At 45.7% G+C, this 25,988-nt stretch overlaps 1 protein-coding gene across 3 annotated transcripts in view; it reads right to left on the bottom strand.

Moving 5' to 3' along the window:
• Window positions 1-25,733, bottom strand: part of LOC137481440 (hepatocyte nuclear factor 4-beta-like) — a 36,803-nt gene extending 11,070 nt beyond the window's left edge. The window contains exons 1-9 of one of the 3 annotated variants that reach the window (XM_068203185.1): window positions 25,533-25,733; window positions 21,925-22,084; window positions 21,651-21,814; window positions 19,059-20,406; window positions 12,407-12,578; window positions 10,434-10,528; window positions 2,533-2,639; window positions 1,052-1,207; window positions 413-500 (exon numbers count right to left, since the gene is read on the bottom strand). In XM_068203185.1, the coding sequence (XP_068059286.1) occupies window positions 413-500; window positions 1,052-1,207; window positions 2,533-2,639; window positions 10,434-10,528; window positions 12,407-12,578; window positions 19,059-19,173 (733 nt within the window). In that variant the 5' untranslated portion in view covers window positions 19,174-20,406; window positions 21,651-21,814; window positions 21,925-22,084; window positions 25,533-25,733. Of the gene's footprint in view, window positions 1-412; window positions 501-1,051; window positions 1,208-2,532; window positions 2,640-10,433; window positions 10,529-12,406; window positions 12,579-19,058; window positions 20,407-21,650; window positions 21,815-21,924; window positions 23,486-24,088; window positions 24,217-25,532 lie in introns of those variants that run through there. The other 2 variants (XM_068203186.1, XM_068203187.1) reach the window with 2 other exon arrangements.
• Between the last annotated feature and the right edge of the window lie 255 nt (window positions 25,734-25,988).

Genomic DNA, 25,988 nt, shown 5'->3' with positions numbered 1-25,988 from the left:
TATTCTCATTTTTCCAAGAACAATCCCACCTATGGTGGCAGAGAGCTACATGAAAAAGAAACACCTATTTGTACTCTAATTTTTAACAGACATTTCTGCAAACTTTCCAAGTATCTATACCCAAATACCTCATTGCCTGGGCCTTGGCAATTTCAGGTACAAAACCAAAACAAGTCAGTTTGAGATGCCATTTAAACACCGGGGCTTTCTCATCCACAATTTCAAAGCTGTGAGGGAACAGTTAAAAAAATCCCAGTGAGTTTACTGGCTCCTTTTCACTCCAGCACTGTGTCTCCACCCAGATGTGCAGCCCACGCCCAGGAGCGCAGAGGGGGTTTCAGGGATGCAGAACGCTTGGGAATGACTTGGGAGGGGTGAATTATAAAAGCAGGAGTGTGTTTCACTACTTTACCTAATAGCAGGAAGTCAGTGTATGGTATGGACCTCTTGGCTACCCCGAGGAGCAGATGTTCCCCTGCGTGGGCTCTGAGCAAGGCAACCTGGAGGTGGCACAGGAGAAAGAAATTAGATTCTATTGGAAAAGCAGAGAATGGAGTGCTGAGCTGTTGCTGTTTAATTAAGCCCCATTTGGTGTTTGCTTAGGTCTGGCAGATCTACAGATAAAGTTCTGTTCAGGGCTAGAAAATATCAGTGTATGTTCACTTTGAGAAGTGTTACATTCGTGGCAAACTAAATGAGAAGCTGTTTTAACTAAAAGAGCAAAGAGGGGCTTGAGTAACTTGAGTTCTCAGGAAATAATCAGATTCCATAATCAATTATTAGGTACCAGTAAAGGCAAAATCGGAACTGCAGCAGTCTGACACAATCAGAATTTCTTTTTTGACTGCATCTTTTGCAGGTTGGACTGACCAAATCCGTATTTTGAGGGACTTTGGCTACTGCAGTTATTTTTAACTGGTCCCTCTTTCTCTCCTGTTGTTTGTAGCTCTGCATAGGGTGATCTGTTAATGCCAGATTCTCCTGTGAGAGGCCCAGCTGGGAATTCCTTTCAGAGGCACTGGATTTACCAGGAAGGGCCATGGGGTTGTACCTGGTCATCGAGGGGGAGCTCACAAAAGGCCGGGATGTATTTTGCCCATTCCACCAGCACCAGGAGCTGCTGTTTCATGGATTCACACACGTCGTTGATGGTGGCAATCTTCTTCATGGCAATGTCTGTGCTGTGCACGGGGCTCAGGGATAAATACTGAGAGAGAAACCATCCGGCTGTGTTTGTACTGGTGCAAAACCCGGTGTTTTATCACCCTCCACAGCAGCGATTCATCCCAGCAGAGCCCTGAGATGTCCCCATTGTGGTTGGACACTTGGTGCTCAGCTGTGTCGGACTCACAGCCCATGGAGCAGCTTCCACGAGGTGGTGCTCAGTCCCAACACACACCCAGCCCTCCTCAGCCTCCTTCCCTGCTCTCCAGGACAAAATCAGCACTCCCATCCCCAGCAGCACTGTGTATCAGCTCCCCACCGATCCCTCCAGCCAGCCAAATGCATGAAATGCATCCAGCTTTTCTCCCCACCGATCCCTCCAGCCAGCCAAATGCATGAAATGCATCCAGCTTTTCTCCCCACCGATCCCTCCAGCCAGCCAAATGCATGAAATGCATCCAGCTTTTCTCCCCACCGATCCCTCCAGCCAGCCAAATGCATGAAATGCATCCAGCTTTTCTCCCCACCGATCCCTCCAGCCAGCCAAATGCATGAAATGCATCCAGCTTTTCTCCCCACCGATCCCTCCAGCCAGCCAAATGCATGAAATGCATCCAGCTTTTCTCCCCACCGATCCCTCCAGCCAGCCAAATGCATGAAATGCATCCAGCTTTTCTCCCCCACGTTGCTGTCAGGGACACAAAACTCTCTTTTTGATTTCTACAGGGCTGCGTGGCAGGGAGAGGGTTAAAACCAGCAATTTTTGAAAAGGAAGTGGGCTCATTTCTGCATGTAATGTGCAACATCTGGACCGTGTGCTTCAGTGGGGAAAGGGTATTTGCATAAGAATTTAAAGGACGCTCAGGGTGAAATTAATGGTGGAGCATGAAATAAAAAAGCAATCAGCGTCAGCTGAAGCCCAGTGGGTTTACTCACATTATTTTTTCTGCCCTGATAAAGAAGTTATGTGGAAAGATACAATCAACCATGACTGGAATATTATGTTCAGAGCAGGACAGAGAGTGTAGCTCTCCTTCCCTCAAGGAAGGATAAAATTCTGTGTGAATGCAGTGAGATTTTAGGGGTGCAGCAACAATTTAGGCTGGGGGAGGAGGGGACCTGGGCTCTGCAACATCCCTCAGCCCTTGGAATTCCAGTTTTCTATCTCCCACCAAAGGTGCATCTGCTCCCTGCAGGATGTATTGCCTTGATAATGGATTTTTTCCCGACTGCTTTTGAATATTTTGCGTTTTCTTCCCTGTGAGTTTGTGGAGGAGCAGAAAAACCATCCAGCCCTGGTTGGTTTAGCGGGCTGGAATTGCTGAGGGCCACAGACCTGTTTGGAGGGGCCGTCCCCAGGTTTCCTACCTGCTGTGCCATGGCCTCAGCCTGAGTGAGGATGTTGATGGAGAGAGAGCCATTGTCCTCATAGCTGCTCCTGCGGATGCTGATCCTGTCACGCTCGTTCTGCACGGCTGAAAGGAGAGAGAGAGGTGCTTGTGTCAGTGAGAATCTCCCAAAGGTTGTGCCAGTGAGAAAATCCCAATAGTGGTGTCAGGGAGAAAATCCCAATAGTGGTGTCAGTGAGAAAATCCCAATGGTCGTGTCAGGGAGAAAATCCCAAAGGTTGTGTCAGTGAGAAAATCCCAATAGTGGTGTCAGTGAGAAAATCCCAATGGTCGTGTCAGTGAGACACTCCCAGTGCTTGTGTCACTGAGAAAATCCTAATGGTCATGTCAGTGAGAAAATCCCAGTGCTTGTGCCAGTGACAAAATCCCAGTGCTTGTGCCAGTGACAAAATCCCAATGGTTATGCCAGGGAGACAATCCCAGTTGTGTGAGCAAGAAAATCCCAGTGGTTGTGCCAGGGAGAAAATCCCAGTGGTTGTACCAGGGAGAAAATCCCAGTGGTTATGCCAGGGAGAAAAATCCCAAAGGTTGTGCCAGTGAGAAAATCCCAGTGCTTGTGCCAGCGAGAAATTCGCCCCCAGCCAGTGGCTGCTGCTCCTTGTGGTCCCTAAACAGGAGTGGATGGGGCTTTGCTCCTGCAAGACCCTCCACTGTGGTTGGAAGTTGGAATAAACGGGCTCTGGGGAGGGAAAAAGGCCACTTCAGAGGGAGAAGAGCAAGCCCAAGAGGGAGATGAGGCCATCTGGGGGTCAGAGCAACACCCATGGGATGTCTGCTGGTCCTACAGGATTTGATGCAGCCCAGGGGGAATTGAGGGGGTTGGTGTCACCTCTCTGCACTTGGCAATGCTGGAGCCCTGGCCTCTGGGACCCTTTCTGCCGTGGCTGCACTGAGGGCTCCTGTGCTGAACTCCTGATACAGCAGGGCGCCCCTGGGGCTGCACCTCACCTCATGGCAGGGCTGGAAAAGCACCCCCTGATGCCACCTCAGAGCAGCCTTGGAGTGTCCCCTGCCCCGGAGGCACGGCAGGTGGTGACCCAGGGGACATCACCACGCATGGGGCACAGAAAGAGTCACTCCATGAAGGAAAATCAAAGAAAAGGAAGTTTAAATCCCCCTTAAACCATCCCCCCAGTGCTGCCCATCACACAGCTGATTTCAGCCAGCCTGAAACCCCGACAGAGTGACACACAAAGACAGCACTAAGCCAGGGTTTGGCACCAGCCCTGCTGCTGCAAAACCCTGCTGGAAACCAGCTCAGTGTCCTGAACTGGTAAAACCAGCAGCACCACAGACCTTGGACACACTGCAGGGACCACAGCGGAGTGAAGGTCAGCCCAGACCCTTTGCTGGACATGCCATGCTGAATTGGAAAAAAACCCACTGATTTTTGAGGCCCATTCCACCCTTTAAACCATCCTTCCCCCTGAAGCAGGAGCCACACCCAGCCTCATGCTCCATCAGCCCTGCACAGGGAGCAGAAGGCATGGATTGCACTTCAGCAGCTTCTTTTTGCAACAGTCTCTGAGAGCTGACTCACCTCCACTGCAGCCACCGAGTGAAACAGCAGCAGAGAAAAAAGGAGAATTTCCATTTAACCCAACCTGGTTTCAGCGCTGGTTTCTCTCCCAAGCCCTCTTGCCTCTGTCCAGCAGCTCTGGGCTGGGGGAAGGAGCCTGAACACACTCAGTGTTTTCCTGGCAGCTCACAGTTCTTGGCTACAAACAGCTCAGAAAGGCACTTGTCCTGTCCCTGAAGCAGAGGGAGCAGGAAGATTTAGCATGTGGTGATAGTGCAGCACATCCCTCCTCCTTCATGCAGCAATCCCAGACTCCTTTTGCTTTATCTGGGGGGAATGACTCAAACAGAGCTGCCAAAGCAGGACGCACTCTGTGCTTTAACCCCTTGGGTGCAGAACACCGTGGGTTTGTCTCAAAAGTGGCCACTGGAGAAGATTTTTCCAGCAATTTTCTTTCCCCTTTCTGCAGAATCAGCAGAGTTATTTTGCCATCATTCTTTCGAGTCTTTGCCTCGCTGCTGAGTATTGTTTTAGAGCATCAGGACCCATTCCTGGGAATCCATACACAGGAAAAACGTGAGCACTGCTTTGCACAATTTGAGGGAAGGTGTTTCTTTCTGCCAGCTCATGTCCAACCACTGCTCTGTTTTCCTAACCTGCCTCTGATGAGGGGCCAACAAAGTGAAAGGGCAGAAAAACAAGCACCAGTGACAAAAATCAATGCCTCCCCTTATCGACAGGAGTGCAGGATTTATTTTCCAAGATCTGGGGCTCAGCCTTGCTGTCAGTCAGGATCAGCTTGTGGGGATCTGACTTTGTACATCAGAGCCAGCCTTGCCTGAAAGGTGCCACATCCCTGGAGCATTTTCAGACTATGGACACTACAGAGAGGCAATCTGTCATCAATTTAGAGAAAAAATCAACACAGCTTTTGGGAGGCTCTGCTAACCCTCCTCAGACAGCAGCATAAGCTGTGTGTGAGGGAGGGTCAGCCTGAAGGTGAAGGGGGTTATAGGAACCATAATCTTGACTCTTCATGGGTTTTACTCACCAGAAAGGTGAGTGGCATCAGCCAGCACTCAGGAGAAAAAAGCCTGGCCTCCTCTGTACCATCACTGACTATTTTGTAAAATCCCCACCCAAGCTTCTGCACTGGATTTGTATCAGATGCTCCCCCACGTGCTCTCCGGGTGGGCATCTCTGCCTGCTGACAAGAAAAGGGAAAGTTTTGCCTTTCCAGTCGAGTTACACATCTGATTTTATGTAAATCCTGCAGTCCCAGGCAGACCTGGTCCCTATGACAGACTCCTTTGAGAAGCCTCAGCCTGTTTTTCCCCCCAGTGTTTTTATGGCACATATTTCAGTGCTTCCCTCATGCTCTGATAAGCTCAATCTTCCAGTGTAAGTGGATGGTACAGAGTGACTTTCTCAAGGTGATTTGGGTGTTATCGCTGAAAGCACCCAAGATGTGATGGAATTAGATACAAAGGGGAGTTAATGTTTCACCTGCCACAAAAATTAATCTATTACTGTGCAGTGATTATATTGCTATATTTATTGTGTTTGTGAAAGGGAAGGGACAGGTTAGTCCTGGTGAGGCAGTGGGAGTGCTCGAGGGACGTGCTGGCCCTGGAGGTGCTGGGCTCAGGTGTGATCTTGGCTTTGCTGTCAATAAAACTCAACAAACCTGCAGGAAGGACTAAAAACCCAGTGCTGGATCCCTCTGTCTCCTAAGGGCTGCTATTTCCAGAAGTGCCTGGCAAAATCTTTGCTCCCTGTTTTTTTCCCCTCTCTGCACATTCCCAAAGCCAGAAAACACCACAAAGAGCCACCCAGCCCCGCAAGAAGGGACGTCAGCCCTCGTGAGCCCCCAGGATGGTGCTGGCCAGGGACAGCGTGGCCCCAAGCTGGGCTTTCCCACAGGGAAAGAAGGCAGAACGATGCTTGTGTCTCCCTCCAGGGACTTGTCCCTGGCTACAGCATGTTCTGGCTGTGGGAAGAGGACGGGAAAACAAACATCTCCTCCGTGTGACGCAGGGGAGCCCCTCGGAAGGGTTTGGTCACTCAGAGCAAGGCTGGACACTCTGCCTCGAGCTCTGGGCAAACAGGGTTTGTGGGGTTTGTGGGATTGCAACAAGGCTCTGCTTCCCAAACTATTTGTCCTCGCTGCCTTGCCTCGCAGGGCCGGAGCCTGGGATGAGGAACCTCCAGGGAGTCCAGTAAATGGGGGCACAGGCACTGGCTGGGAGAGCAGCAAACCAGTAACTTTCCACAGCAACTGCACAGGTTCCAGCTTTGCCTACACGGGAATGACTGTTTCCATCATTATTCCACTAAAACCAGCCTCATTTAATGCTGGTGGTGTTGGAAATGTAGTGATTAATGGCATAGAGGGAGCAGGAGGAGGGAGGTCCCTGCGTGGCGCACTCACCAGTGCTCACAGTGTTTCTGTCTTCACCGACAGATTTACTCCTCCTGCTGCCTGATTAATTTATATCCACAAATAATCTTTTTTTCCTGAGCTACCTCAGATTTTGTAGGTGTGGTGTGTTTTATTTGCAAATAAATCCCAGTCGTACATGTACATTTAATCCCTTCATGGGCTTGTGGGCTGATTTATGACTACTGAAGGTAGAGAAGAACCTTTATCTTTTCCATCCTTCTTTGCAATAAACTGCAGTCCGAGCATTCTGAAAGCTGGCAAAAGAAATGTGTACACAAAAGGTATGAAACAAGATAGAGGCCCTGTGAATCACTAATAAAACTGTCCTATAAACCTGTCCAATTTCACAATAGTAAAGAAAAGCCTCAAACCCTCCCTCAAACACTCCCTCCTCCTTACTGCTGCAGAAGTAAGTGATATAACAATTCTTTTTACTTTTGCATAAAACTAAAGAAGTTCATTCACATTCATAAATTACTTTGAAGGGGATGAGAGGTTAAATATTAACCCCTCATTTTATTTTTTCCCACCAGCAAGCTGAATCCTGACAGTGCAGTGCTGGCCTTTCCAAAGGCTTCCAGGTTTTCAGGTACTCAGCTCCATGTGAGGAGATGACCTGGCTCACTTGAGAAATCACACCCTGCTGATTTATTCCAGGTGAAACATGATCTCAGGGAGATGTTAAAAATAGAATCCCTCTGTTTTCTTTGGGTGTTTAAGTACCTGGTGTTCTACTCAGCCACTGATGCTGCAGTGACCAAAAACCTCTCTGGTAGCATTGTGCAAGACAATAGAAATCGAACTTTCTGAGCCAACAGAGGAACTGAGGTGGGACAGCCAGAAAATCCCCAAAACATCCAGACCACCCTCTGGCACAGCCCCAGCCTTAACCCCAACACAAGAATAAACGAGTGAGTCTTCTGAAAAAAACTCAGATCCTGATCACAGAGGTGTTTAGGACATAAGAGGGGTTTTTGTTCAGAAAAGGCTTTCCCTCTCCCCTCATCCTAACTTTAATGGTTGTTATTAAAGTGAATTATTGATACCAAAAATGCAATTGGGATCGTTCTGAGTGAACTGTTTTCTAGGAAATCTGGGAACTGGACTTTTCACAAGACTCAGGTTTTGTCCCTTCCCTGCTCTCGTTAGTGCTGATGGAACCTGGGCCCCATCTCAGTTCACAAGCCTGTTGTGGAGGGCAGTGTTGGTCCTTCCTGAAAGCAGGATCAAATTCAGGCTGTACAAACAAGGCAGTCTACAGATCCTACAAGTAATTTTCTCAGTCATTCCCTAGGAAGCCTGTTCAGTGCCCCACAACCCTCTGGGGGAAGAACCTTTTCCTAATATTCAACCTAAACCTCCCCTGACACAGTCTAAAGCCTATAGCCTCAGGCAGATCTGGTCACCATGTAGCTCAGGTATTTGTATTATATGGTTTTTTCTTTAGGGAGAAATTTCCCTGCTGTACAGATCCTTGTAATTCTCTATCCACTAGAAAAGTTTCCAAAAAGGAAGAAAAAAAAAAAAAAAGAGAGAGAGAGAGAGAAAGAAATATCCAAACATGTCACATCACATCTTGCAACACATGAAGATTGGGGAAAAAAAACCAAAAGAACAATCCCTCTGGATCCAAAATTCCTGTTTATCAGTTAGTTCTGCCAGGGAACAGCAAGTTCTCCAAGGCTGAGCACACAGAGACCGAGCAGTGGGTCAGTGGGGCACGGCGAGGGTGACACAGCCCCGCTGACCCCACCCCAGGTGTATTGTCACAGCCAGCCTGGGAAAAAGATCGTTTGCAGCTCCTTCCCCTCTGCTGTGGATAAACAATGCCATTGCCACACCCTGGAAACTCTGACTGCCGTTATAAGGGCTGGCCCTAAAGGAATGTGCCAGGGAAAGAGGGTTGTGCCAGTGCTGGGACACAGAGCGCGGCGAGGGTGGATGTCACCGCTGCCACCTCCCAACACCAGCTCCTGCACGCTCCAAAAGATTTTGTACAAATATTTGGACGCTCCAATAGTGCTCCATCCAAGACATGGCTTCTCCTTCTCCCTAACACTTCGCAATGCTGTTTAATATTAATCTAGAACCACCCAAAAGCAAATAGCTGTGTTCTTTTTGTGCACACAATTGTGCAAGAACTTTTCTTTCCCAGTCCTGCACATGTGCTCGGGATAGAGCTCTGGTCAGCTAAGCTAATTTCTGCACAGCAGTTGCTCAAGGTGCTTTAAAATCTTCCTTGCCAAACACAGGAGCATTTTCCGAGCGCACAACCTGACTGCACTCATAAAAAAGTTTCAAGGAATGTGGCGATGTGGAACTTGAAATGAGTCATCTCCCATCAAGCTAAACTCAGTGATGGAGGCATGAGCCAAGGTTTTATAACTTTTACCATAAAAACCAATAAAAATCATGCTGCAGCTCAAAGAATAGATCTGATAACAAGATTTCAGCCTTTCCAAGCAGTGCAGTTTGCTGCATTGGCAATTGGCTTTATCCCATCTAGAACTGACCAAATCAGCTTATTTTTTGTCTTTATTAATTTGAGCTGTATTTGTTTTTCCATCTGCTGTATTTACTCCATTTCTCCTAAATTAAACCAGTCGGCATTTCTGCTTCATCCATGATTTATGCCAGGTTTCAAAACACCCTTCTCCAGGAAAACATATGGTCAGGACATGGGAAAGATCATTTAATCACCAGTAAAATCTTATGAATTACCAGAAATCGACAGCAAATTTCCCCTTGGGTTCAGTGGGGCCACAATTCCACCCCTTGGGTGAACTTGGTGACACGGAAAGAAACTTTCAAGCTCCCTCATCTTTTAGCTGCCAGTGGGTTGGGAAATGGCACAAATGAAGGGTGAAGAGTATGAAACAGCACAAAGGGTGAAGAGTGTGAAACCATCACCCAACAACCTGCACCTTGGGTAGGTTGGGCCCCCAGTTTGTCAGGCACTCAGTGGACAAGGACAATCACAGTAGAACAGGATCATCCATGCTCTCCCACTGTGCAGAACTGGACAAGCAGAGAGCAGAAGTGCTGTGGTAGATCCCAGACATCCCCAGGGAAGCTGCATGTAGGCACAGGTTGACAGAAATGGGTGTTTTTTCTTGCAGAGCATTAGGCACTATGACAGTATTTCCTTTAGAAAGGGCACATCCTGAGGGTCACTGGCACCCAAAACTACAACTCTGCTCCTCCTCAATACAGACGATGGGAAGTGCCACAAAAGGTGTTGGCCAATATGGGATTGGCCCTTCAGTGCTGGTGCTGGTGGTGGCTCCACAGTCACCCTGTCACCAGCAGCACGACCTCAGGTTTTGCTCTGAGTCATGTCCCCTGCTGGGGTACATGAGTCAACCATGGGGAACACGAGTCACCCTGCTCCTGGAGCTCTGCCCGTGTGCCCTGGGCCACCGAGGAGAGGCTCCCACTCCTTAGGGCTCTGTGCTCAGGCTGTACCTTGCCCTTGCATGCAGCTACATGAGAATCAGCTGAGCCAACCACGCCACCTGAAGCAGCAAATTGATGGCGTTTATGAGATTGGAGGTGGCAGATCCTCACTGAAATTGGCACAGGTGGGATTAGGAGTCACACCAGTGGGTATGGAGAGAGGAAATTGCTATTGTAAAGCACTTAGAGACCAAATAAGCCCTGAGGAAGCCCATCCCTTTCCCAGGACTAAAAGACCAGCCTCACAGGATGGGTGAATAATGTCACCGGGCTCTCATTGAAATTGAGATAAAATGGCAAACAGCTGCAACAAAAAATATCTCTCAGTGACACACAATCATCATCTCTCCAGCCAGAGCTGCTGCTGCTCCCCACCGTGCTCTGCAGTGGAACAGGGCCTAAGAAAGCAGCAGGAAGGTTGGAAATGTCCCTTTGCACCCACCTTCTTTCTTCATGCCAGCTCTGAAGCACTTCTTCAGCCTGCAGTACCTGCACTGGTTCCTCTTGTCTTTGTCTATCACACACTGTCGGTTGAACCTGGGAGGAGATGGGAAATACAACATGGAACAACCATCTGCGACCCCCTCACCCTGAGCAGCCCCAAATCCAGCCCCAGACCTCCCTGAGCTCCACACTGCATGATCTTAGAGAAGAGTCAAAGGTTTGCCAGAGCTGGATTGAATCAACGTTGGCTTGGCCCAGCTTCTCCTCTTCCCCACCGCCGCTCCTTCCAGCTGGGAGAGCAGTGGCTGCAGACCACCCACCCTGCAGGCATTGGGATGGTTTTGGCCATGACTGTGACTCAAGTTGTGCTTTTGCAGGAGCTCCATCTCCCACTTCCAGACAATTTTTGGGTGTTCAGCGTTGGGGTTTGTCTGATTTCACTTGTTAACTATTCTACGATTTGCGTAGATAAAAACACATTATGGGCCACAAGCCCTTTGGGTCTGCAGCCTTGTTCTGAGGCTCATGGCCTTCTAATTCCTCCTCCACTCAGTGGGGATTTAGGAACTCTTGTGCTGTTCCAGGGGTGGCCCACACAGGCTTGGCAGCTCTCCCCACGGTGGGTGAAACAATGGAAGGGGACTCTTCCATACGGAGAGGAGATGATGTGGGTTGCTCTGGGACCATCAGGCTGTAAAAGCTGAGGCACTTTCCCAGACTGGTAAAATGCCAAAGGTACAAAAGCCCAAAGACTTCCAGAGGAATTCACGTCTGCCATAAGCAGAGCTCCAAGCTGGGCTGAGCTCACCAAATAAGGGCTTGCACACAAACTTGGCTTCAATGCTGTGGATCTTCCCTGAGCTGCCAAATATCACAGAGATTCATGTATTCCTGGGAAGAGGCAACAACTCCGGTCCCAGGAGACTGACAGCTGAAATTTCAAAGAAACCAGTAGTAGAGTTCATCTCCTCCTGCAGGAATCCCACAGTTCATGGGATGGGCACTGTGTAAGTGGACACTGCTGTCACCTCAGGTGACATGGCTGTGTCCTGGAGTGATAAGGGCACCAGGAACATTTTGAACAAGGAGGGTGACTCGCATATGAAAAATTTGGAATGCCCTTAGAGGAGGAAAAGCTTTGGAACAGAAAGAAAACTTTCAGGTTTTAACTAGAGATGAAGAGCTTAAGTGTATTGAGCTTTGGGATTTCTTTCCACTTTCTCCTGTGCTAAAATAAATATAATTTTTCTAAGGTCAATCAAGATAGCAGCTTTTTAATTTATAGCCTCCTCCTGGCAAAAAACCTCTCTCAAATGTATACCTGTGTGCCAGAGTGGATGTGAATCATCTCTGGTCCACACATATTTCTCAGAATATTCATAAAATCATCACTGATAAGTCAGTGTGCATAACATAATTTTTTGTATTTCAAAACAAGAACAGAGAAGCTGTGAGAGGGCTTTGGAGGTGACAGATTCTTGGATGCCTGTTGTTTTTTACCAGGAAAAGTAAGAAAGATCAAATCTCTGGAGCTTTGGTCCTTCGCCACCTTGGCTCCCCCTTCCCCTGTGACGAGGTCATGGTGTGACTCTGCACCCAGGGTCTGTATTTATGTATTTTACACATCAGTCAAACCTCAGGTTTTCGGTTGGACTGGAGGATCTCAAAGATCTTTCCCAACCTAGTTCATTCTGTGATTCTCAGGTCAATGAGTTTCCCTCAATTTACCCCATGGGGAAAGCAGTGATGGTGAATTCACTCAATGCGTGGCACAGAAGGTCTCGGGGTCCAAATGAGATAGGACTGAGTTTAGAGATAGGACCGAGTTTACTCCTTGTAAACCAAACTGCAGTCCTACTGGTGGCCTTCACAGCGTGGAAACTTGGCATTTGAAACACAATCCCCTGATCCCCACCCCAAATAATTTCCCACATCCATAAATTGAGTTTGTTAATTGTCGAAATTCGGTACCTGCAGGAGTAGACGTGGTTCTTGCGGACGCTCCTCCTGAAGAAGCCTTTGCAGCCGTCACAGCTGGAGGCCCCGTAGTGCTTGCCAGTGGCCCGGTCCCCACAGATGGAGCACAGGGAGCTGACACCGTTGGGGAGCAGGTTGGCGTTTGCTGACTCAGCCGCGATGGCCTCTGCGGGCAGAGAATGGGGACAGTTTAGAGCTCCCTGTGATGCAAACCTCTGAATTTCACAGAATCACAGAATAATGAGGTTGGAAGAGACCTCTAAGATCATCAAGTCCAACCCATGCCCTAACACCTCAACTAGACTGTAGCACCAAGTGTCATGTCCAGTCTTTAAACACATCCAGAGATGGTGATTCCACCACCTCCCTGGGAAGACAATTCCAGTACTTTATTATTCTTTTGGTGAAATTTTTTTCCTAATATCCAACCTGCACCTTCCCTGACGCAGCTTGAGACTGTGTCCTCTTGTTCTGTCAGCTGCTGCCCGGTGGAAGAGACCGACCCCCACCTGTCTACAGCCTCCCTTCAGGAAGTTGTAGAGAGCAATAAGGTCACCTCTGAGCCTCCTCTTCTCCAGGCTGAACAACCCCAGTTCCTTCAAATGTTCCTCACAGGGCTTGTGTTCCCAGCCCCTCACCACCTTGTTGCCCTCCTTTGGATGCGCTCAAGCATCTCAACGTCCTTCAATTTATGGTCATGCTCTTCCCAAGTCTGGTATTGGTGTTTTTCTTCACTTGAGTGATCAGAGAGATTTCAAGTTGCATAGCCCAACCTGCTCCTGAGAATTTATCAGTTATCACTGCTTTCCTGGAGAGATATAAAGAAACCTCACTTGCATGTGAGTTTTCTGGTTTTGAGGGATGCAGAGCCACCTCAATGAGATACCTGGAGAACATGGTTCAAAGCTGGTCTCCACAGAAGAAAATGGAAAAAAAGCTCATTAACTTGAATAAATAGAATGCAGAGAAGAAACAGCAGAGGCAGAAAGGATGAACTACTTCATGCCCATGACAGAGAAGCTGAAGATAAAAGACTGTTCTTGAGAGCTCCTCTGCAGCTGGAAGGCAGAGACAGCAGCTCCCACAGGAATCACTTTAGTTCTAAGTCTGGTCCCTCCTCTGAAATTCTCTCTGAAGAGGCTCACTGCTTTCCACTAGAAAGCAACAGAGGTGTGCAGGAAGATCAGATTTCTAAATTAGGGACCTAAATTTGGTCATATGAATGCCCTCTGTCATGTCCTTCATTTGCACCCGCTCATTTGGGGCAGGAATAGCTCTGCCCCTGTGTGTACACACTGCTGAAAACTCCCCTTGGAACCTTTCCCTTTGCTCTAACCACCAGACTTGCTGCCCTCTTCATCCTTCTAATTTGAGGCACAGCCTGGGGAAGGAAAAGACAGGAGACCCTTGCGAAGAGGGCAGCTGACATTGTTTGTATCTCCCCATCTGTTTGCAGAGCCTGACCCGGGCACTCGCTGCAGGATGATTTTATGAATTTATCATACCTCTGGGAGCATGTTCTGTGCTCCAGGGGAGCCCATCTCGTGCTCCAGTGACCTCAGAAAAGTCCCTGGGACAAGGAACACCCTGATACATCTCTGGGATGGGACATCCTCGCAACAGAGATGGGGAAAGCTCAGCTTAGCAGTTTCTTAGAGAAAACTACTCAAAGGGGAGGAATTGCCACCTGATGTGCCTAGAGAGAGTTTTCTAATCCATAATGCATAAAAATAGCTCTGGGTAATCCACACACAGAATATATACAAAGAGAGAGCGAGAGAAGGTTATTTTTGTGTGTGAATACATGTAAAAAAATCTATAGTGAAAGTATTTGCTGTGCAATGAAAATTGTAATGAACCCCCCTCCAAAAAAAAAAAAAAAAAAAACCAAACCCCAAAAAAACCAAAAGTCAACAAAGCTTTAGTTTTTCAAAAACTGGACAGTTTCTTAGCTAAGGCTGAGATGAAGACATTTTTAGCCAAGACTTCACTAATGCAAAGTTCAGACTTCCAGTCACCTCCTAAAATAACTCATTTGGTCCATATTCACTTTCTGGTGTATGGATGAGTAAATAAGTAGGTTACAGCAAGATGGAAGCAACATGACAAGACAGAATGGCAGCACCAAAATCATTCCCAGGTCATAATGACAGGAATTGAGATTTGCCTCTTCCCAAATTCTGTGTAAGATTCTCCCAGCCCTGGTGTTTGTCAGGAAGTAACACCTGGGTCCTTTGGGAACATTGTCTATGTCAGAGGTATTTAATGGCAATTTAGGTTGATTTTTAGGGGAGTTTCTTTGCAATTATTCTTGATTTTATATTACTTAATAACTTAGTATTAAATGAACTGTACAAAATACTCCTTTGAGGATAACTGCAGAACATTTGGGCATCTGTTGTTCCATCCATTTTTTGAAGGATCATATAACCATAAACAAATGCACTGTGTTGGATTCCATTTTAAAAATTTGCACAACTGAAACAGAGATAAGGCAGCCAATTTCCTCTTCACTCCACTCATGCTTTCTCTAGACTTCAGAGGAATCAAGTCAAGGTCAAGCAGTTTAGGTCCCCAACAGACCCTTCATCCAGGTCCAGACTGCAAAATATTCCTGGTGCTAGAAAGTATTTACTCACCAGAAAATACTTGGTTTCCTTTTATGTGAGTAGGATGTGAGGATCTGCTTGCTGATATAAGGAAGAAATTAATAATCTGGCCTTAAACCAGGTGTTACTGGGTGAGGAACCATCAGCACTGTGTGTGTGAGGGCCCTTGGAAATTAGCAAACCAAATTTTGCCCTCATTTGTATCCATGGAAGCACAAACAAATCACCAGTGAGTTGGGTGGCTCTGTGTCAGGGCAGCTCCACAGCTAAAAGTTCAAACCCTGGGAGGGAGCCACGTGTCCTTTTCAGCTGAATTGGCTGAATGTGAAGAGAAATTTCAATAAATAAAAGGAAAGCCCTAATCCAGAATGCATGTTAATTGCTATCACAATTTTTAATTACAAAATCCTGTCACCAGCTAATGATGGGCTCCAAATGAGAATTAGCTCGGAGAAGAGCAAAGCACAGCTGATATCACAGGCACCAGGAGACTCTCTCAACACAGCTGTCAAACAAATATTTGGGTTTTTCCTGGACTGATCTCTGCAAGGAAAGGCAGAGGAAGGCCAGGATCCCTGGCAGCACAGTGAAATCCCCTGCCTGCCTGTGAAATCTGCTTTGTGTGCTCCATCCCTGCCTGACACAAGGAGATAACCTGAACAGCTCCTACGCTGTGCCACGGTGCCTTTGAAATCTCCACTGGAGAGATGCACTTGATTTTGTTCTCCAGGAAGAGACCACAACTCATCCTGATTGTGTGTGGCTCCCAGGCTGAGCTGAGGCTCTGCTTGTGGCCAGACCCCTCGCTGGGGCTGCCCCCAAGGTTCACTGACAGAAATACCTGAAGTTTGGACCATTTTTTGTGAGTTATATATAATCAGTGTGCAGACTGGGAGCTCCCTAAAGCTAAGAGCACCCAGTGGCTTCCCCAGATTTGGGATCAGCCAAGTTCACAACTGAAATGCACACAAATTTTTTGGTACCTACTGCCTCTTGTATGTTAATCATTGTCTAACCAGGGCTGAGATGATAATGCCAGTTTTACAGTGGTAAGAAATGACACTGAGGATGTTCTCATCATACCTGACCCCGCACTGCTTTTCCTTTCAGTTCCTTTACTGGCTACAGCTCTTCTGGATGCACATTGTAAAATAATTGTCTTGCAATACTTTCCAGGGTGGCTTTTATCTACCAGGAAATCCAAGTTTTGGTGCACATAATTTGCAGTTAGCAAATCCCCAAATTACACATGCTGGGCTAGAATGTGAAGAGATCACAAGTGTGGGTTTAGGGCTTGAACACACACAGTCAAACTCGGTGCCAAAGCCAGTATTGTGAAACCTGTACACACAAATGTAGGGCAGGAGGGGGTTTAAACCCTGGCCACGTGCAGGTCAGCCTCTTTCTACATCAGCTTTTAGCAAATAGAAGAGGTTTTGAGATATAAAACATAGCTGTGATTTAGTGACCCCAAATCCTACAGGAGCAATGATTAAGGTGCTGTTCCAGGCACTGGAAGCTTGAGGGATGATAAATCACTGCCAAAACACCTCTGGTGGGTTTTGCACGGTCTGAACTGGGTCAGACTCCTGCAGGGCTGGGAAAGATACCACCAAGCTCGTGCCAGAGTCCCAGGGATCAGTGTGGAGTGTGGGGCTGAGGCAGGACAGCGAGCACCACCCTGGGAGAACGCGCTCCCCGACTCTCCAATGAAGAACTGGGGCTGCATTGCAGCAATGCTTCACATCTTCACCAAAAAGAGACAACTCTGACAGGAGTGCGAGGGAATGGGCATTAACCACACATAAAAACTGAGATTATGGGTTGTAGTGCCAGCCAAGGTGAAGGAAACTAATTTGTACAGAATGGGAAAATTTCTGCTGTTACAACACATATTTCACATAGGAAAGACAGAATTAGCAGTGATTTTTGCTCCTTTCCTTTTGCCATTCTTTCTATTTAAACCTTACATGGTTTTTTTTTATATCACTCCCGTAAAGTGTTCTGTTTTTTATTTTGAATAAATCTTAAAATATTTGGCAAATTATGGGCTATTTGAAGGTGGAAAATCCAAAATATATGTCTCGGCAAATCGCAGAATGATAGCAGCTTGAAGGATGAATGAAGGAGAAACATCTAAGCACAGCAAGTGCTCCACAAAATTATTCCACCCAAAATTTTGGTGAAATAATGTTCTGAAGAAGGAAAGAGTTGGTTTCAAGAAAGCATGAGCTTATTTGAAAATATTCCAATTTTCACTTTTGGAATTGTTCAGAAGGTAAGAAACTGCATTGAGTCCATCAAAATAAATATTGCATCGTTTCCTATTTGTGTTTATAGAGAGCAAAGCTGTCATCATTTAGTAGGAAAAATACAGATGAACCTTAGGAGACATATAAGCAATCTTAAAAAAATCCAGTATAGTTATAAAAAATACCTAAAATGAGGTTGTTTCTTTATTGAAACTTTTAAATATTTCTGAAGCCACAAAGAAATTGTGATTTTGAATTACCTCAGGGGGACTGAACTCAGCTTAGATTTCCATGCAAAAGGCATGACAGCAATAGATTTCCATGCATGGCCATTTCAGGTATTTTTTGAAGTTATTTTTACAAACCATAGAAAAGAACACTTACCCAAGACAAACAAGCTAATTTCAAAGCAGCTACTTCCCGAGAGAGCTGGTTAGTCATTAACAGCTAAACAAATAACACAATACCGAGTTCGATAAAGTTCAGAAAAAAACTCAACCTGTCAGTTCTACTGCGTGAATCAACAGAGACCCCAAACAGGCATCGGTGGTTTGTTTACAAAATTATATCAAATTTCGGGGAAATTTGTGCCGCTTCAAAAAGTGAAAAATATCTTGTTGTTCAACGGGAAGTGACGAAGCGAAACATCTGTGTTAAATGACATTTCTGGGGTAGGATGGGAGGTGGAAAGCTGTCTGCAAGAATAAGATCCAGTCTAGCTGGAGCTTACAAAAATTTTATATATTGAAAATCTTTGATTTGGGGACAGCCAGAGCTTTACAGAAGGCAATTTAAAATTAAAGTTCCTTTGGGCCTTTTAACTTTACTTGTCTCCTGACCTCCCTCCATGCCCCACAATAATAAGTCTAATCATTTTATATTTTAGGTGATATCCCTACTGAAACTCTGATTTCTTCTGATGAGCCAGTTAATGAGCAAATGTGAAAATCCCATCTTAATTTCACTAAGCTTCTTAACAAATGAAAAGGCTGCCAAAACTCTCCAAAGGGATCGCTAACGCTGGAATCTCATTCAGCTGCACAATTGGTTTCATGCAAGATGACCAAAATGCCCTTTATTTTTACACAGCGAGCAGTTGATTTCATAGGATGGAGTTCACTTTGTGTCAGAGTACCTTTGACTGCAGAAAAATTAAATGCCACACAGAGCACTTTATTCCTGCGAACCAAGCGGAAGTCTCAGCGTATAAACACTCCCGCTTCCCAGCCAAGTCCTTTGTGCCCTAAAAACTGTTGGCCCATCTTGGTAGCCAGAAAAAGAATACAAAGCTAGCAGTGATTTGGATATTGGTTCTCAATCCAGGTTCCCAGGACCAACCTAAACAGGGCACACGGTCATGGACAAATGCCGTTTTGGGACGACGTGTTTTCCCGAGGATTAAATATCAACTGAAGTCGTATACGGGAAAGAAACACACATTTGAACGAGAAATATTGGTAATAACTCCTCTCATATGCAATACAGCAGGACAAACCCAGGGAATGCCATGAAGACCTCTTCCAACCTCTGCAAAACCTGGTGGGCTCTTCAGGGCATGATGCTCAGCCCACCAACAAAAAGAATAACCCAAAACGGGACCGGCAAGCAAAGGGGTCGCATTTCAGCCCAAACATAACCACGGCACAACAGAGGTTGACAGGTCAGCTGCTTAAATACTACCCTTTCCACCCTTTGCCCCATACCTGCCACCAGCCTTTCCTCTGTGTTCATCTTTGCAGCAAAAGTAGTGGAGCTTATTCAAGAGAAAACGAATAAAAATCTCACCGGTGTTATTGGGGAGCACGCGGAGGTTGTCGAATTCCAGCATGGTATAAGAGGAGTCCAAGGAGTCGACATAATCTGGCATATCCATGTCCATGATGGACTGACAAAGCTTCATTATTACTTGACAACAGCGAGGGAAGTGGCAGAAACAGCCCCACTGTCAATCACGGCCAAGGTTTCCTCTGCAAAGAGAGACACCCCGGTCCTCGCGATGACAAATCATTACCCAGCTCTGCCCGCAGTCCCCTCCCCGTGCCAGGACAGAAGGGATGAGGCCAAACCCTCCAGCGCAGTCCCCTCCCTTCCCGGGGTGCATCTCGCTCTCTCACTCCTGATAAGGTGATGTAGATAAGGCCTAGGCTCCAACGCCTTGGATTGCATCTTCGGGTCAATACAGCCGCATTTATGGCTGCTCCTGCACAAACATTTTGAGAAGGGCTGAGGAGAGGCCGTCACACGCATGTGTCACTCTTCCAGGGCAGAGCAGTGGTCATGTCCAATCACCAACTGTCACCTTGCTCGCCTACCAGCCCTTGGGGAAAGAGCAAATGGTGTCACTTGAGGCTCACAAGGACAATAAATCAATGTCCCACCGAATGAAGACCATTAAGGCAGGTCAGCATTGAGAGCCTGAGTCATTTCCGTGAGACACTACAGTGCTCACACCTTGAGTTGCAGCTGGAAGGGGAAGATGAGACTTCATTCCAGCTGTACACATGGTCTCACCCTGCTCGACAGGCAGAGGTGAGGTGGAGGAGGTGACTTCCACCCACCACCCTCCATCCCTCTCACCTGTGTCTTTCTCCTGACTCCAGGCAGCCCCGGTGTCCCAGAACTCCCTCTGGGGAAGAGCTGGGCTCTGCTGGTGGGTTGTCATCGTGGAAGGTTTCAAACAATGGCAAATGATGGAAATGGAAAAGGCTGGGAGGGCTGGGCAGACTCTCCCACAGATGTGTGGTGTTGCATTTCATGCTGACCCGCGCCTGGCTTTTCTGGGAAAGGTCTGTACTACAGAAATTAAATTCCAGTTTTTCCCCCACAGGCCCATGGTGTTTGGTCTGAGTTTTTTTTTTTACTGAATTTTACACAAACCAGCTTTTTCAATTTACTGAATTTTACACAAAAGTTCTTTCCTTGTTAAGACTCACAAGCTGTGCTTCAAAAGGCTGGAAATAAAACTCAGCCATGCAAAGCCATACAGTTTGGAGTGATTGGTTTATTCCCACTCTGATCTTCCAGATGCCCTCCCTGACATTACAGTTCCCTCTCCAGTGACGTGGTTTTGTGACAGAGGGTCTTTCCTCTCCATGAGCTGTTCTGAGAGATCCAGGTCAACATCCTGTTGAAACTGGAGGAAAAGAAGAGTCTTGAGAAATAGGGAGACGTGTTGCCAGAAAAGGAGTCTTGGCCAAAAGGATGGGATTGCCAGACTGCCTGAACTCCCACTGAACCGAGGAGCAGGCCGGCCCCAAGGATCCCGGCAATCCCCAAATAGCAAGAAATATTTAAAAATCTGAGTTTTTAACTGTTTTCATTATACTAATTAGACTTAATCCCCATTTCCCTTTTTGTTTTAGTATCTTTTTTTGGTATCTTGGGGTTTTACAGTGGACATTGCAAGGGGTTAATTCTAGATAGGCTTCTCCTCTATAAAGTTTGGGTGTAGAAACTTTTAGCTTTACTTTCTTATCATTTCTGGGGAATAAAATAATTTCATATGCCATATTTTCCTTTTCCTTCTTTCCCTTTTTAAGGACGTGTTGTAACCAGTGGTGCACAAATGACTCCTTGCTTAGATAAGACATTATGTTTTTATCCTTGGACTGTGCCCCAGGCTCCCAGTAATGCCAGCATCAGCTAAGTTGGGATCTGATTACTCGTTCTTGCCTCTTACTCAATGTCAGGCTTGATTATGCCCATTAATCTGGCTTTTTTTTTTTTTTTTAACTGAGCTGTGGGCACAATCCTGATTCTCAGCACTCTGCAACTATTACAGCAGGGTTTTTCACATTTCTACAGTTCTAGGTTTTTGAGTTTTTGGGGTTTCTTTTGGTTTTTTTAAATGGATTTCTCACCATTAAAACAGCCATTTTGTTATTTATCAAGCTTTTGGGAGCGGTGGCTCAGAGAGGAGAAATCTGGGCTCCTGCCCTGATCTTGTTGGCTTTAGAGATCTCTCAAAGTTTTCCATCCCTCAGTCTGATGTGAGGGTTGAGGATAATTTCCAAGGAAAGTTGTGTGATGAGGATGTGCTTGGACAATTTTCATTCTGGGAATGACAAAAGGTTATAGAGCAAATTTCATAGTTCAGGACCAGATTTCAGCACCACATCCACACTGATAATCGGGACTGACTTGTGGAGGGTGGCGTTGGAGGGACAGAACGTGGCATTTGTTCCAAACAGATGTCAGCACCCTGCTCCAAACCACTCCAGCACAAAAGCAGCCCTGAAGATGGACACAACCTTGCTGAGGTTTGGGCAGTTTCTTCTTTTTCCTCTCCCTGCTTTTCTGAGCCACAGCTGCAATCCAGCCTGGACCTGCTCAAGGCTGGGGCTGAGTTTTACCAATATCAGGAGAAATCAAACTCACCCAGAGGTGGCCTCACATCTCCCGAGCCCTGCTCACTGTCACAGTGAAGTGACAATGGCCCAGCCAAGAGCCAGGAATCTCCAGCTGGTTTCTTATTGCCTCACCATGATCCAACCTGACAGAGCAGTCAGGGAAATGGGAAGAGAACTCAGGTCCTTCCCAGACTGTGGCCACAGAAAGGATGGATTTGAGTAGAGATTTGTGGGGTTGGCCTACACTTTGTGCTGAGACACTTCCCAGGGTGCTTTCCTTGGGTGCTCAGGCATTGACTCACCTGCACAGACATCTTAGGTGGATAACCAAGGGCAAAACTGGCTGGTATAACTCAATCTTCCCAGTTTGGAAGTGGATGTCAATCCTCCTCCATATGGACATAATCCTCTTTTCAATGTGTTTTCCATTTGTTCCTGTTTTGACTCTGAGGCTGGATATAGCTGGAGGGTGCAGGGGAAAGGGGAGAAGGGAGAAAGAACCAGAATTAAGTTTAATAAAAATAATGTGAGTGTTCAGAGTTCGAGCTCTGGGAATGAGTCAATGTGGATTCTCCTGTGTGAGGGCACAGGGCAGACTCTCAAGAACACATGGTCCCAATAAGACAACACACTTATTCCTAGAAATAAAATTCAGGTGCTCTTGGGAACGCTTGTTAGACAAGATGAAGTGCAGCAAAGATAAGGACTCTTTGATTGATTAAGAGAGAACACAAAGGACTGTGGGCAGGGCGTCAGAAATAACATTTCTTTGGCGAGGTAAGTGCTGGGGGAAGATGTTTGCAAGCCATGGAAGCTGCACATCCATCTCTGGAGGCTGATTTCAATGGAAAGCAACTCAATGCTGCATATGGGGAAAGGTGTCTGAGAGACTAAAACTTAACGAAGGACTTGTTGGTATGCAGAATGGTGAGGCACTAAATGTATTTTTGGAACAGAAGTTTTCTTCTTTTCTTCATAGAAAGCCATTGAAAATCCCCTATCACTGTTTTGAAATTTTCTCTGACTGAAATGCAGTAATAATTATATTTTTGTGAACTTGCATGGTTCAGGAAAAGGATTTTTATGCAGGGAACATAAATCCATCAATGATCAGGTGGTTCTCAGAAGCAACCCTAGCCAAAATATTACCTACCTGGACAGGTGGTGTCTGGATAAAAACAATAATTTAAAGACAGAAGGCAGCAAGGCCCTTTTCTGGGTAATTTATAATTAGAAACAGTGTGCTTTTGACATTATAAGCAGTGTGAAATCATATCCTTAACATGTAATTACCATGGCAGACATTTCAAAGTTATCTAGACCAGATGTTATTCAATCAGCTCCCTCCTTTCCTGGGTGCAGCTTGATGTTTGTGATGCACTAAACAGCAAAATGTTTCTTTCAATTTTCAGGTATTTCTTATTACAATGAACATTACATTTCTACATGTTGTGACTTCCACTGTGAGGGTCTCCTTGTTCTTCCAGCTGTTATCTCCCAAAAACATTCTGTCTGTATAGTGATTATTCATAAATAAAAATAATTTAAGAAATTTCTCAAGTCCAATGATGGATAATGACCTGATGGACATGGGAGAGCATCACCCATCATGCAGGAGGAAGGAGAGGAGAAAAAACAAAAAAAACAAAAAAAATCAGGACCTTCACCTCCTTTCTCTCCAGACAAAATTATTTTGCTTTACTGCTGCCAAACACCTACATTTATCATTTACTCATTTTGCTTTAGAACAATGAGGTTAGCTCTTACATAACAACCCTTTGGAGTAAATAGAAACTTCAACAAGCTCCAGTCACTATGCTGGAAAAAATCCTTTACAACAATTTAAACAAACAAGCAAACAGACCAAAAAAAAAAAAACAAAAACAAAACAAACAAAAAAAAAAAAAACCCAAAAAACCATTACACTCCCCAAAAAACCCCACAACAACAAAAGACCAAACCAAATTTTAAAACCCTTAAAAAACTCTTTCCATCAGGTTAGAATGGTGTATTCTTTACACACTATCATGTACAAATCAGCCCACTGCCAGCAGTGACTTCAGGCTGGCTAATTTGTGAAATTCCCAGTTATTTCACTGAATGTTCAGCACAGATGAAACCTGACTTGAGTTTGGGGAATAACTCAAAGATGTTTTACATTTTTCTGGTGACCAAAGGTCAGGCTGATGACTTGTTCTTTCTGAGTTCACTTAACTTTTGTTCTTGGCTGCAGAGCACTTGGCCAAGGCTGGAATTTCAGAAGCACAAAGGGCTTCCTTTGATTTCCAAATGTGAAGCAGCCTGAATTTCAGCTCTGTTGAGAAATGGGAGCTCCTGTTGGGAATAACAACTGGATTTGCTACGAAATAGCCACAGGTCACTGGTGATTTAGAAATGAATCCCCTTTTTTGGACACCTGAATTAAATCTGATTAAAACCTCATTTTCCTTACATGAGGTCCAAGACCTTTTAAAAACCTGTCCCTGCCTGGCAAATGTTTCATAGCCAACACCTGATGCCTTCATGCACCAGTTGGAGTTTCTCTTCTTTGTTTTCCATAAGCAGAAGTAAATTCTCAGAAATAAGAAATGCCTTATTTAAAAAAAAAAATATTTCCTCACATTAACAAATACTTCTATCAGTGGGTATTCCTTGAGGATATTTCAGAGGACTTCTTGTCTCTTTTCCTTTCTGGAAAGAGATCAGCTAATCAACACTTGAATAATTATGGAAAAGCAGGAACAAACTTCATTTAATACTTTTTTGTAGAAAAAATTTGTTGGTTTCATTTGTAATTGAATTTTGAAGTTCACTGAAGGGAAGGCAATTAAAATATTTAATAATGAACAAAATTAAAAGTACTAAAAGGACAGAAACAAAACATTTTGGTTCTTATGTTTGTTTGCAAATGTTAGGCATGGTACCAGCTTCTGACTCAAGTTTGGGACCTTTGGCAATATTTTAAAACTAAAATTAAAGTTATGTCCCAGGCAACCAAACTGACAAATTTGTGGGAACATCACCTTCTGTCTGAAAATTTAACAGTTTCAATAGAGACCATATCTGGCACAATGAACTCATGAAAACATCAACTTCTTTGTGAAACTCCACCTCACTCACCAAAATTAAGATGGGATTAATTAATTAATTAATTAAGTACTTTAATGAATTGATATTGTGTTACACAGGTGAGATTTTAGCAGTGTTTCACTCTAAGGCTAGGAAATGTTCTTTTTCCAGTTATTTCCTACAAAGACAGCAAGTTTTTCCTAGGCTGGGCTTACACGGGAAAATCCAAACTCAAATAATTGGAAGAGTCTGGGCTGAGCTCTGCTCCATCTTGGAACAATCCATCCCAAATTCCTCCAAACTATTGATGTATCCAACACTGAGCAGAAACTGGGAAACACAGCTTTGGAATATGCTGTCCAGAGATCCAAAACATGGGGAAGGAATCAAAAAACTTCAGTTTTTTCCCCTCATTCTCCCCTCACTGCCCTTGGGATGAGTTGTTCATGCAGATTTTGTCAGTCAGACAACTACGAGGTTGCATCAGAGCCCCTTCTCCAGATCACCATCACTCAGTTCCCCTGATTTTCACCATCCCAAACGAAGATTTCACATATGGATTGGAAAGAAATCAGTATCTCTGCAAGCCCTGAAGAAAAATTGGCATGCCACAGACTTATTAAGATTGGAAAGGACCTCCAAGACCAGAGTCCATCCATTGCCCCAGCACTGCCAAGCCCACCACTACCCCACGTCCCCCCGTGCCACATCCACACGTTTTTAACATCTCTGCAGGAATGGTGACTTCACCACTTCCCTGGGCAGCCAGTCCCAGCACTTGATAACCCTTTCCATGAAGAAATTTTTCCTACTATCCAATCTCAGCCTCCCCTGGCTCAGCTTGAGGCCGTTTCCTCTCCTGCTGTGTCCAGAGAGTGATTCATCCCAAACTCAGACAGGTGTCCAAGGGACCTCAGAGGAACTGCACATCAGTGCCAACCTCCCTCCACGGAGCTCACGGGCAGTTTAGGTGACTTCCACTCAAGTTTTATGGGAGGTGAAGTCACAGAAGATAAACTCCCCCTGCCAAGAATGAAAATGACACACGGAGCCGTCGGGAATTAAGTTGGATTCCTCCACCACGGGTGATGTGGGCCCCTGACTAAAGCAAATAGCAAACTGCAAATAAATAAATAAATAAATAACAAGGAGTAAATAGCAAATAGCTAATAAATAATAACAAATAAATAGCAAATATCCCAGCCTGAGACAGGGCTGGCATCAGGAGAGGAGAGAGGAGCCAGGGAGAGCATTACCTCACCCGCTGTCACTGCAGTAGGCATGGGACTCATCTGGA

This window comes from Anomalospiza imberbis, chromosome 12 (genome assembly GCF_031753505.1).
Source record: "Anomalospiza imberbis isolate Cuckoo-Finch-1a 21T00152 chromosome 12, ASM3175350v1, whole genome shotgun sequence".
NCBI lineage: Eukaryota > Metazoa > Chordata > Aves > Passeriformes > Viduidae > Anomalospiza > Anomalospiza imberbis.
The sequence above is the reverse complement of the archived record's forward strand: the minus strand, read 5'-3'. Positions and strand labels throughout refer to the sequence as shown.